The sequence below is a fragment of the Sarcophilus harrisii genome, chromosome 2 (assembly GCF_902635505.1).
Source record: "Sarcophilus harrisii chromosome 2, mSarHar1.11, whole genome shotgun sequence".
Lineage (NCBI taxonomy): Eukaryota > Metazoa > Chordata > Mammalia > Dasyuromorphia > Dasyuridae > Sarcophilus > Sarcophilus harrisii.
Window position 1 is genome coordinate 346,723,985 of NC_045427.1, and position 12,130 is coordinate 346,736,114.

The window sequence follows — 12,130 nt, forward strand, 5'->3', positions numbered from 1 at the left end:
TTGTGCAATAAAATAACTGTATGGATATGTATACATATATTGTATTTAATATGTATTGGTCTATCTGCCATCTGGGGCAGGGGGTGGGGAGAGAAGAGGAAAAGTTGGAACAGAAGGTTTTACAAGGGTCAATGCTGAAAAATTACCCATGCATATATCTTGTAAATAAAAAGCTATAATAAAAAATAAAAATATGTTGATAGCTATATTTTGTAATCTTTTAAAATAAAATAAAATAAAACATGCATTGTAATTACAAATGAAGGCTATTCCTCTGGTAAAAGGGCTAGTGAGAGCTGTAGGTAGTTTCAGGTAGAGGTAAGGAGGAGGCTGGAGAACTGCAAGATGTTGAACATAACTACTCCTGTCTTGGAGAGTTTTAGGAAGGTAACATTGTGGAGCCAAAGCTGATACTTTCTGCTGGAACTACGAGATATTTGACTTCTGAGTGACTGAGGTTTTGCTGCTCTTTGAGAAAAGGATGGCTCACTGGCAGGTGTCAGTATCTTCCATTAGCTTTGTTATTATATGCTATAAGTTCCCATTTAGTTTTGTCTTTGAGTTTTTGAACATGTCTGTAAGGGGAGTTTGCAGCAATGTATATATCAAGGGCTGCCAAATTGTGAAATTCCTATAAATGCCTTGGCATAGACAACGAGACAAGGAGGTGAGAAGCACCCTCCCCCATTACTCCCATGTCCATGGATTTTTAGGTGTCCATCCCTTTCCCTCTTCTAACCTAAGTGCTTCATCTTTAAAGTATGAATAATGTTTGGTTTGTCTACAACAGAGTAGTAGGAACGTGATCTAACCTAATGAGTAGAGAGATGTGAGTTATTATTACTATTGCTATTTTACATGTTGAACTCAGAATCAGGAAAGATTATTATGCACACTTTGGTATTTCTGCCAAATGCTTATGCTTTCAGGAAGCATGAAATAATTAGACATTAGATGTCAATCCTTCTACTTCCTTCTTGTGTGTCCCTATCAAAGGATGAATTCTACCTACCTGAGTCCTCACTGATGAGGCTTTTGTCCTGTTACTGACTCAAACTGATGGATGGTTCACACACCTACCTAAGCTATATTTTGGTCTTGGCCTTTAAAGAGAAAGGGGAATAGATGGAAAAACATGGAAAGGTATTTACAAATGAATTCTATTCCAAAGAGAAGGGATAATGCATTTTATAGGGAATCCCAGAAGGGATTGCTCGTCTAAGGATTAGAAACAGAACGATCTTGATGACTGGGAGGAAGAGAGAGTAGGAAAGGAAAGAGGAAGGGAAAAAGGGGCACAGAGAAGGGGATGGAGAAAGAGCAGGCCTGACAGACTCTTCCTCTCCTCCTCTTCCCACCCTTGTTTTTTTCTTTCTCCTCCCTTCCTTTTCGCCCAGGTTTGTTTCTGGCTTTTTTAGGTGAAATCCCCTGTGACAAAGGGCTTCTCTCAGTGCTAGCTCATGACTCTGATCCAAGCTTGGTGAAATCCACTTGGATCAGGATGTGAGGATCCTTTGCTACCTCCTCAAGTGATTCCCCCTGGTGGATGGGAAAGGGGACCAATAGTCTCAGTGAACATCTCTAGGAATCAGACAACTCAAGATTTTTGTTTGGTAGCGAAAACTTCCTCTGGAAACTTCAATTCAACAGATATTTACTATGCTGGGTACCATAGGAAGGCAAAAACAAATGTTATTGCTGGCTTTTGCTGTTCAATGAATTGGGAGGCAGAGCTAGTATGAGCAGCAGTACCTCTCTCACTCTTCTGTTACCCCAGAACAGTCCCACCAGCATCTTTCTTGTGCCCTCATTCTATATACACAGATCCAGAAATGATGAAATCATGTGACTACATGAAAGGGCAACATCCCAATAATTAATGGTTTCTTTGAGTACTTGGGAGTCATAACACTCTGGCATGACCCAACCGATCATAACAACATGACCAAACAGTGCCAATTGGGCTGAAGGATATCATATTGGAGCAGTTATCCACCCTTACTGAGCAAGGGCCTTCCACCTTGACCTGTGTCATTGAGGAGTGAGGCCAAGTTCCCTGGGGCTGAGCTGGGTTTGGAAAGAGACCTGGAAGAAGGGAAACTCCAGCTAGAGATGAGGGAATAGCCCTCGTGTTTTCACAGCTCCAATCTGACAACAGAAATTTTCTCTGCTTTAGATAGGCAGAAGGAAGAGTAGTCTGTCTGTGAGTTTTCAGGATAATGAGAGGTTTGGGTGTGGGTGTGAAAGGAATTTCTGGTCCAAGAAGCACAAACAGGAGGGCAAGGTGTTAGACTGTCCTTCCCACACACGGTGTGGAGTGTCAGATGGGAAGTTTTTAATGGAAAAGATGCTTTTCACTCAAGTCAGGTGGCCTCTAGGATAAACCCCAACCCTTTCACCTGTCACTCAAGGCCTCTGTAAGCAGCCCTGAACCTACTTTTCTAACCTTATCTCCCAGACCTCTCTGTTGTGAACTATCTCTTCAAGCCAGGGTAGTTTCTTCCCAGTCACCCCCTACTCTCCACACTCATTGCCATAATTTTGAACCTTTGATCAGAATGTCTGTCTCATCCAGGAGAGCCAATATAGTGGAACTAGCTGGACTTACATTTGTAGTTATATTACCCTGAATAAAACCACCAAGTCTCAACTTTACTTATCTATAAAATGAGGATAATAGTACCTGCAGAACTTACCTCAGAGGGTTTGTTGTGAGAAACAAATGGGGAAATGTTTGTAAATTCATTGCAAACTTTAAAAGGCTTTATCAATATTACTTGTTATCACTCTTCTCTTATTCTCTAGTTGTTTTTTCTCTGTGTCTTGTCTTCCCAACCAGACTGTGAGTTCCCCAAAGGCAGGACACATCTCCCTCCATTCATCATTCCCCCTATTCCTGCACCTCCATTCTCCCCTCATCACTTAGTCCAGTTCCACTGAAATTGTTAAGTAAGGCCTGATGAACCAAAAAGAGAAGTTGAATGAGGGAGGACCAAGAAATTCTGCAGATATAGTGGGGTAAGGATGGTTCAAAAGAGGCAAAAGAAGAGGGCAGCAGAAAGGGCACTGAGTTTGCAGTTAGAGGATCCCAGTTCAAATTCCTTTCTGACACAACTCCTGGTATAACTTTGGGCCTTAATCTCTTAGACCTCAGTTTCTTCATCTGTAAACTGCACCTCCTTCTAGTTTTAAATGTATGACAGAATCGTTACAGGTGGAAGAGTTCTCAGGTCATCTGATCCAACACCTCTATTGGATGGGATTTACACAAAATCTCACAGTGACTTCATAGACTCAAACTGCATTAATGGAGATCTCCTGACCACCAGTACAGAACTCATGTCATAATGCCTTTCGAAACACATTTCTTAATCCTTCCAGGAATGCCTCATTTTTCATAGGATGGTGCTGGTTTGCTCTCTCACATTATCAGGTGCTGAGGAACTCATGGAGCACCACACAACCAGCTCCTATTAGGGCTTTCTCCTTTACTGGCAAAGAAAAGGTTTTGGCTCTCTTTTGAGGGGCACTCATCTTGACTCTGCTCTACCTAGAACAGATGATTCCTCTTAGGGCAGAATTTTCTATCACCACTACTTTGCAGATGAGGAAACTAAGGCAATGATGGTAAATGTTATAAAGAAGCAAACTTAGCTTTGATGGGAATTTCCTAATAATTAAAACTGTCTGAAAGTGGAAGTGTTCACTAGGGGATCTGTTGAGTTCTTCCTCATTTCAAGCAGAGGCTGAGTGACCCCCTTTTAAAGTGTGTTGTAGTAGGGATTTCTTTTGGAGTATGATTTGGCTTAAGTGGCCACTGAAGTTCCTTTCCCTCTGTGCTATGATCTAGTCATAGTCAATAATGATAGCTATAGCATGAAGGGTTTCTTTCTCTTCCAGAAGTCCCCCCAAATCTCCTCTTTCCCTAGCTTATTGCTGATGGCTCAAATTTCTCTAGAAAATCTCTATTGCTTTGTATTAAGGTATTTAATAGCGGGGCATCTTGTAAAATGGAAATTTGCCTAGGGGAAGAACAAACAAGACAGTGTGAATTAGTCTACACTCTATGCCTTAGTTTCTCTGCATGTAAAATAGGTGTGAAGATTCTATTCCCTTCTGTCAGGGCAGTGGGTAGTATTAAATGGCTGTGTTTTGCAGAAGGTGAAAAGTGCTGAGGTCAGCTGTCCTGCTCTCAGCCTTCCTAACCTAGGCCACAAACAACTTCCTCTAATAGCTCCCTCTTTCCAGCTTCAATGTGGTCCCGGGAAAGTCTGCCCTATTAAAATAATCTCCTATGGGACTCTGCCCTTCCCCCAAACTCCCTCCTCCCTAACCCCTCCTTCTCCGCTAGCTTTTCCCAGGGAACTGGGAGGGTGGTCTGCTTCAGAGCCTGTATCATTTAGCTCCCTCTATGTACGTGGCTTTCCGACTCAACAAGTCAGAGGGAAGCTTTGTGAAAGAACACTCCGTCCCCAACAGCTCTGAGACAAACCCTCCCCTGCCCTCCCCCCACCTCCCTGCCCATGTGATCCAGCTTGATACGGATCCAGACCACAAACACAACAACTGCCGGAGCTGCTGGCCAAGGGGCCAGATGCTGGAGAAGGGCTCTGCAGCTTCTGGCTTATGGGCCGAGCGGTGGTGTGGGGAGGGGGTGGGGGCAGCCAGGCTTCTGGAGACCCGAAGCTCCCTCCCTCCCTGGCTGCCTGGTTGTTGCTGCATTTTAGGCTTATTAATAATAAAGACAATGATGGTAATTAGCAAGAGTACGAGCCAAGTCTGACTCTCAGACTCAAAGAATTTTGGAGCAGGATGGGAGGGGACCAGGCTATAAGTCGGGCCAGCAGTATCTGAAGGACAATATAACCAAATCCCCAAGACTGGCTGGGCGGGTTGTTTTCTGTCAGGGGCACTGGGGCTGGGGCTCACTGGGCTATAAACAACTCAAGCTGTCAGAGCCCAAAGAACATGGCAGCCAGAAGCCAAAACATTAATGCTTAACCTTTGATTCTCTCCCAAGCCCGAGGCGAATCGGTCCCAGTGCCAGGACAACTGTTCCTCCAGTTTGCCAGCCCAGATGTGTCCACTGGCCCACTGTTCTGAACTGCTCTGAGTGTGCCATGTGAATCCGGATGGGAGGAGACAGACCGAGGAAGGGAAAGTGGAGACAGAGTCATGTACCCCTCCTCCCCAAATCTTCTTGGAATTCAGCTCGGAGCTCTGTCTCTGGCAAGCAGAGGACCGCCTGAGACTGGTTTTCGAGACTGTTCCCAGCCAGCAGTCCCACCCTGGACATTCCCTAGGGGGCAGTTCTGCACCGTCCAAGAGTTATGGACTTAATTCACAAACAATGCTCTTGAGGGAATCTGCAGGAGAAAGAGCAGGGAGCCTAGTAGCTTCTTTTGTTTTACAGAAGGCACTGCACTGCCAGCTTCTACCAGCCCCTCCTGTGTGTCCTTTTGAGGCTCAGCTTAAAATCTATCTCCTTTATGAAGACTTTCCTGACAACTCAAGCCAACATTGATTGTTCCCCTTTCTCTGCCGAGAGCTCTTACTGTCCCAGAGATCTGGACACTTGTTTATATTCAAATTACCATGAATATAACACTATGTAGCTATTTTGTGCCTCATCTTTCTAGGAAGACTGTGAGCTAACTTTAATTCTTCTCATTTTCTCCACAGCACAGTCAAGCAGAGTCCTGAACACAGAGAAGCCTTTAATAAAGTCTGTTGAATTAAACTCCTTCCAATATGAGAACCCTGATGTCCAATCTTGTCCATCTCCCATCTCCCCATCCCTCTGTCTATTTGTACATTTGCAACTGACTGAAATATTGATCTCTCAAGGGTTGAGGGCAAGCAGTTCAATCCAGCCTAAGTTTCAGACTGGAAAGAGGGGAGAATGTGGATAGGAGGAGGTTCTGTCTACTGCTGCTTTGTCTAAGGGCTACACAGGCCCGGGAAAAGGCAACCCAAGAAGGGGCTCCTACCTCGATAAAGATCCTTTTCAATAAGTCTCATCTGAAGGTGGAATATTTGTTCCTGAAGTTTGCAGATGGAGTGTTTCATTTTCTCTCGCCTTGTCACCATGTAGCACAGATTTCTAACCTGAGGAGACACAAGAAAGATTTCTCACTTTACAGAGTAACTATGAGAAATACCCCCTCTCTGTTCCCTGGGGGAAAACTGAGAAATGGAAGGGCAGCAAATGCTGCCTCTGAGATCCTCCCAAGCCCTCACAGCCCTTCTCTTTCTGCTGACCTCCAGCTATCTGCCCCATGCTCATGGGAATGATGACAAAAGCCAGTGGGGTTAGGTAGCTGGGAGACTATTTCAGCTCTACCACTTTTTACCATTGTGATTCTGGGCATATTTTATCTCTCTGAACTCCATTTCCCCATTTGGAAAATAAAAGGATAAAACTAAATGACATCTACAATCTCTTCTATTTCCAAACCTGTGATCCTTTGAATAAGCTAATTCCCAGCCAAGAAGCTAGCTGTTTGGGATTCTTTCTGGCTCTGATCTGCTTGAGCTGTGGAAATTCTGAGTCTCAGGCTCTTTATCTGCAAAATGAGGATCTAGAAGGAGAACTATATATTATACTCTACCTTATGAGTTGTGAGGAAAGAACTTAAAAGACCTTTAAAGGTGACCCAGAAATGGGATTACTGTCATAATAATTGTTATCTATAGTGTCAGAGGGGCATAGTGGATACAGAGCCCAATTTAGTCAGTAAGACCTGGATTCAAATCCTGCCTCTAACATACAGACTATATGATCCTGGGCCAATATTCAACCTTGCAGTGCCTTAGGTTACACCATAAGTTGCAGATTTGTTCTGGTAGTGGGGATTTCCTCATCCCAAGTTCCCTGTACCAATGAAGTCAAAGGTCCAGTGCCCTCCAATTAAAAAAGAGAAAGATAGGGCATCCTTTCAGTTACTCAGACTTTCTAAAGTAGCTGCTTCTGTCCTTCACTTATTCTCTTAGTTGTGGAATGGAGCTAGGAAAGAAGCTTCCTCTGAGGTGATGATTGATGTGCTTCTAATTTGAGGTCAAACTGCCAAATTCTGAACATCCCAAACCTCTCCTTCTTTTATCCACAGTGGGAGAAAGTAAACACTTCCTGTGTCTCAGCTACTGGTCTGCCTGCAACACTAATCCTTTCTCCATCAGTGGTTATGAAGAACTAGCCTGATCTTAGTTTGCCCCAAGGCAGTTCCCTGCCTTTCCAGTATATCCACAGTAATATTCAGAATATTCATAATGATACTCTGAATTCTTCCCAAACAAGTTCCAAAGTGTATTATTTTTTTCTTGTAATTCACACTCCTCTTGCACTGCAGTAGACTCCTGTTCCCCTCATGGGCTGCTGCCTGTGCCCATGGCCAGATGTGTTCATCTCTCCCACAAGTACTTTAAATCTTGCAGGGGTCCTCAAACTACAGCCCGTGGGCCAGATGTGGCAGCTGAGGACGTTTATCCCCCTCACCCACGGCTATGAAGTTTCTTTATTTAAAGGCCCACAAAACAAAGCTTTTGTTTTTATTATAGTCCAGCCCTCCATCAGTCTGAAGGACAGTGGACTGGCCCCCTATTTAAAAAGTTTGAGGACCCCTGTAATTTAGAGCTTTCATCATGAATTCTCATGATTCTCATGTTCTCAAGCCTTTGGGTCTGAACTTGAATTAAGAAACAAATACCCTATGACAACAGGTTGTCTTTCTTGTACTTAAAACTTAACTTGTTCCTAAATTTGGTGATTGGTTCCCCAACTTCTGTGAAGCCCTGCTCTAAGGTTTCTGCTCTAAGCTATCACATTCGAATATTTCTATTCATATTGATGTTTGAAAGGTTGGGATCAGGCTTTGGCCAATAAAGGCAAGGGGGATTTGAGAAGATCAGACACAAAATGCTGGTATTTGCTATTTGAATGTTGCTCAGGAGGGTCAGAGTTTTGGGTTATGGCCACAGGTTTCAAACATGCTTTGCTGCCCCTATTGTCACATTTGCAAACAAGGACTTGAAATTCCCTTGAATGGAGGCCCTCCAGAAATGTTTTAAGTCCCAACCACAATTGCTGAGCTGAGTTAAATCTGTAGAAATGGGAGAAGTCCCTGCTTAAGACCTCCATTCACAAAATCTAAGGTTCTCAGAGCTGGAAGGGGCCACCCTTCCTTTTCTAGAAGCCATACCAATGCAGGGACTCCCTTTCCATCAACCCTGACCTTGAACACTTCTAGTGCCTCCCTCTTCATCACCCTCACCTTGAACACTTGTAGTACCTCAAGAGGCAGTTCATTCCACTTTGGGGCAGGAATGATTTTATAAAGTTCTTCCTTTTATTGAGCTGAAGCCAGCTTCTCAGCATCTTTTAACCACTGGCCTTGGTGCTATCTGCTAAAGCCAAGCAGAACTTAGCCCCCTTCCCTCTTCCATGTGATAGTTCTTAAGGGAAATGTGGCAAACTCAGTGGTGGGGCCTGGCTCAGAAGCCTATTCTTACAGGGCTCAGCCGGTGCCTCTAACCACTGGTATACATACCCCAGCACCTGACTATGGTGGAGGGAACACAGGGTGTAAAACTTTGCCATTCTGCCTGGCTCTTGTGGTACTACTGCCTGGCCTCCAGCCTAGGCAATTTCCTCAAGACAAGATTCCTGAACAGTAGCTCCCACTCAGCTCCAGGAGAGACAGCAAGGCCAAGAGAATGTTCTCATTAGGACAGCGATGCTCATCAGAGTTATCCAAGTTCTGAGATTCAAACCATGTGCTTCACTGTATAGGGTAGTGAATCCAGTGACCTGCCTTTTCTGCCGAGAAGACAGGTTTCTTGAACAACCACCACTTCTGACTGCCACATCTTGGGCAAGTCAATCACCGCAGAAATCAAGGAAATATCTTGGCTTCTACAGGCCCAAAATTCAGGAGGGAGAAACGATGACCCAGGGTCCAATCCCTCTGAATTCAATCCAAACTAATCTCATTACTACTTTATAGTTAGTTATTGGTCAGCCCATCTTTGCCCCACCAGAACTAGGTCAAAAATGTCAGTGCAGAACCCCAAGCTCTTTGGGGATGGATATCTACCAATGAAAATGGAGCTGAATTTTCTATCCATTCAACCTTGGTTCCCACCTCATCCTCTTCAGCATACACACTCTATTCCTCTGTTGCAGCCAGACCAGTCTTTTTACTTTCCTCTAGCATTTACCAGGTTTATAGGATTATAAATTTAAGCAGGAAGAAATCTTAGTGGTTGAGCCTAGCTCCCATTTTATAGAGGAAGAAAACTCTGGTCTAGAGAGATTGGCTTGTAGAAATCATACAAGTGTTAAGTATGGCAGCTCAGGATTTGCCAGTGATCACACAGCTAGAAAGCATTTGCGGCATGTCTGCTGCATGCACTATGCAACACTCTGTCTTTACTCTTGTTGGCACTCCTACCTGGAAACCTTGGTCCTGATTTTTCAGTGGCTTCCTATCTCCCCCAGGAAACTTTCTCTGACTGCTCTTCTCTGTAATGATTTCTCTCTATTGTGAACTCCTGAGGTATCTAGCACCATCTATACCCCTCAGATCAGTACCTATTATAGAAGCCTATTATCAGTACCTATTATACAATGCTTGATATTATTCTAGGTTTCTTATGTGAAATTTTATCTTTCTAAGACAACTGTGAGATTCCTGAAAATGAAGCCTGCTTCACAGTGTCACAAAATCTCCTGTCTCCCCCTTTTCTGCCAAGAAGCATCACAGAGTTAGGGACACAGGCCCTTGTAAATATTCAGTAAATATATGTCTGACTGACATGGTAATGAAGGGAAATCTTTGGCTAAAACCTTTGGTTTACCTTCCTTCTTGTCTAGCAATGAGATTTTACTTCTTAGACTAATACAGCATGAACATGTTAAGCCCGAAAATGGTGGGAGGAAGAAAGGAGGCAGGCAGCTGGGCATAGAAGGCCACGGGTGGTTGCTATCTATAGTTATGTGTCTACACCCCTTCACACACTTTTCCAGTTTGCAAATATTTTTATTGTCTTTCCACATTACTAAAGCTTTGGCACTTATAGTGTAAAAAATAATCACCAATCATTATTCCAGTAAATTCTTCTTGTCTTCTTCAATATAATTTTTGTTTTTCATGGTCAAAAACCACATCAAACCAAACGTTGGAGAGGGAGAGAGGTGGTGGTGGGAAGAAGTAAGGAGGGAATTGACAAATAATAGTTAAGAGAGCTATTGCTAGGAAATTATTTTAAAAGTGTGGGTCATCTTAGGAGTAGTCAGGCCCCTGGGTAAATAAGTAAGAAAAGATCATAAATTGAGATCTGGAAGAAACCTAGAAGCCTAGCCCCCATTTTACAGATGAAGAAAACTCAAATCCAAAGATTGTTTGGGGGATGGATGCTGAATATTGGTAAAAAGGAGAATACTTAAGTGAAGATCATAGTGAAGGGAGGCCAAGAGAAGGTCTTATTTGCTGATTCTGTGTTGGATGGATGGGGGAGCAGGTGATTCCTATGTGGGAGTGGGCCAAAGAGCTTATAGGACTAGGGTCCCATAGTCATGAAGCAAGGTCAGCTTTCTGGGAGCCGCAACGACTCTGGCAGATGTAGATGTCTGACTGGCATAGTTCTTAGCCCTAGTTATTTTCACACAGGAAAATGGAGAACTCAGAGAGAAAGAAGCCAATAGAACTGGATACTGAATGTGAGTATGATTAGTGGGAAAAGTGTGTATGTGTGTGTGTGTGTGTGTGTGTGTATACATCACACTCAACTAGAACTTTTGGATCCTTCCCAAGTTCCAGAGATAGGATGATGTGCAAACTTTCTTCAGTGGTGGGGTTTTGCTCAGTGTAGGTTCTCAGCAAGAGGCTCTTGTCCCAAAACTACTCCCAGATCTTCCTAGCTCCTCCATAAACCACCTGTTGCTGAGTTTCTTGGAATAAAACTCCAGCTGCTCCTTGGTCCTAGGAAGTCACTGATTAAACAGAGCTGTGTGGGAGTACACACACTTTCTCTCTCTCTCATACACTCTCTGTGTCTGTCTGTCTGTCTTTCTCTCAAACACACACACACACACAGTTCCTGCTAAAAGTCCCTGCCTGGAAAGACAACACAGTTTTGAAGGCAAGGGGTTAGCCATGAATAATCAATCAACTTTGAGGGGCTAGGAAGCATTTTTAGAGCTTCTTCTCTTTGGGGACAAGTCCTATGTCAGGATTGCTTAGGAGAATGAATAACCTGAGTCAACCATAAGATGGGACAATATAGTGGGATTTAATAGAGGCTGCCATAGAGTGTTTCCCCAGATCTCTGCCCCTCTGGCAAACTCTATTTGCTAAAGGAGGTTCAGGCCAGAGTGCTGGCCATGAATGGAAGGAAAGCAGCAAAGCTAAAGGAATAAACAAGGTGGGTTCAGAGAGGAGCCCTCCCTTCCAGAGCCTGCTGACATCTAACCGAACATGCTCTTCTCTAGCACCCTCCCTCCATACCCACAATCACCTTTCCTGCCTAATCCTCTCCTGAGCTGCCTGCCTGCCAATCACTGACACTTTGGCAAGCCCGTTTTTGTTAGTCTTCAAACAGTACTTAAGCTGTAATCTCTCAGGAGGCTTTTGAGCTTAATGGTGACATCCTGTCCACTTTTTCTCCTGCTGCCTCAGTAGCCAAAGCAGCCTTGTCCATCACACCTCTCTCCATTTCCTCACCACTGGACCTTCCTGCCTTAGGAGCCGGGACACAACACGCTAAAGCAATTCCAGATTTGTTGTCCCATCATCAAGGATGAACGGGCACGAATGTCTCTATAGATGAGTGTTTCTGAGATGTGTGATGTAAATAACTGATAAATATCATCACTGTGGGAATCATTAAGAAGCATAGTCAAGTGGGAATTGGAAGAAGCCAAGAATATGATGAATGATGCTCTTTCTGAGTTGTAGATGGGAGGCTGAGGATGAAGTCACTAAAGTTTGTATCTGGCATGATCCCACTCCCTCTATTCTCTCCCAGGAGGCTTTGTTTGCCAGTATTGTTAAAGATGAAAAGACCCCTATATGGAAAAGTCAAGAGATCTGAGTCCTAATAATGATTCTGTGTTAAATCACGAGTGAACTTG

At 43.8% G+C, this 12,130-nt stretch overlaps 1 protein-coding gene across 10 annotated transcripts in view; it reads right to left on the reverse strand.

Annotated features, from left to right (window-relative positions):
* The window catches only part of JADE2 (jade family PHD finger 2), a 197,526-nt gene that overhangs the window by 14,688 nt on the left and 170,708 nt on the right, over positions 1–12,130 (reverse strand). For all 10 annotated transcript variants that reach the window (XM_031953037.1, XM_031953034.1, XM_031953040.1 and 7 more), the window contains one exon: positions 5,991–6,108. In XM_031953037.1, the coding sequence (XP_031808897.1) occupies positions 5,991–6,108 (118 nt within the window). The remainder of the gene's footprint in view (positions 1–5,990; positions 6,109–12,130) is intronic.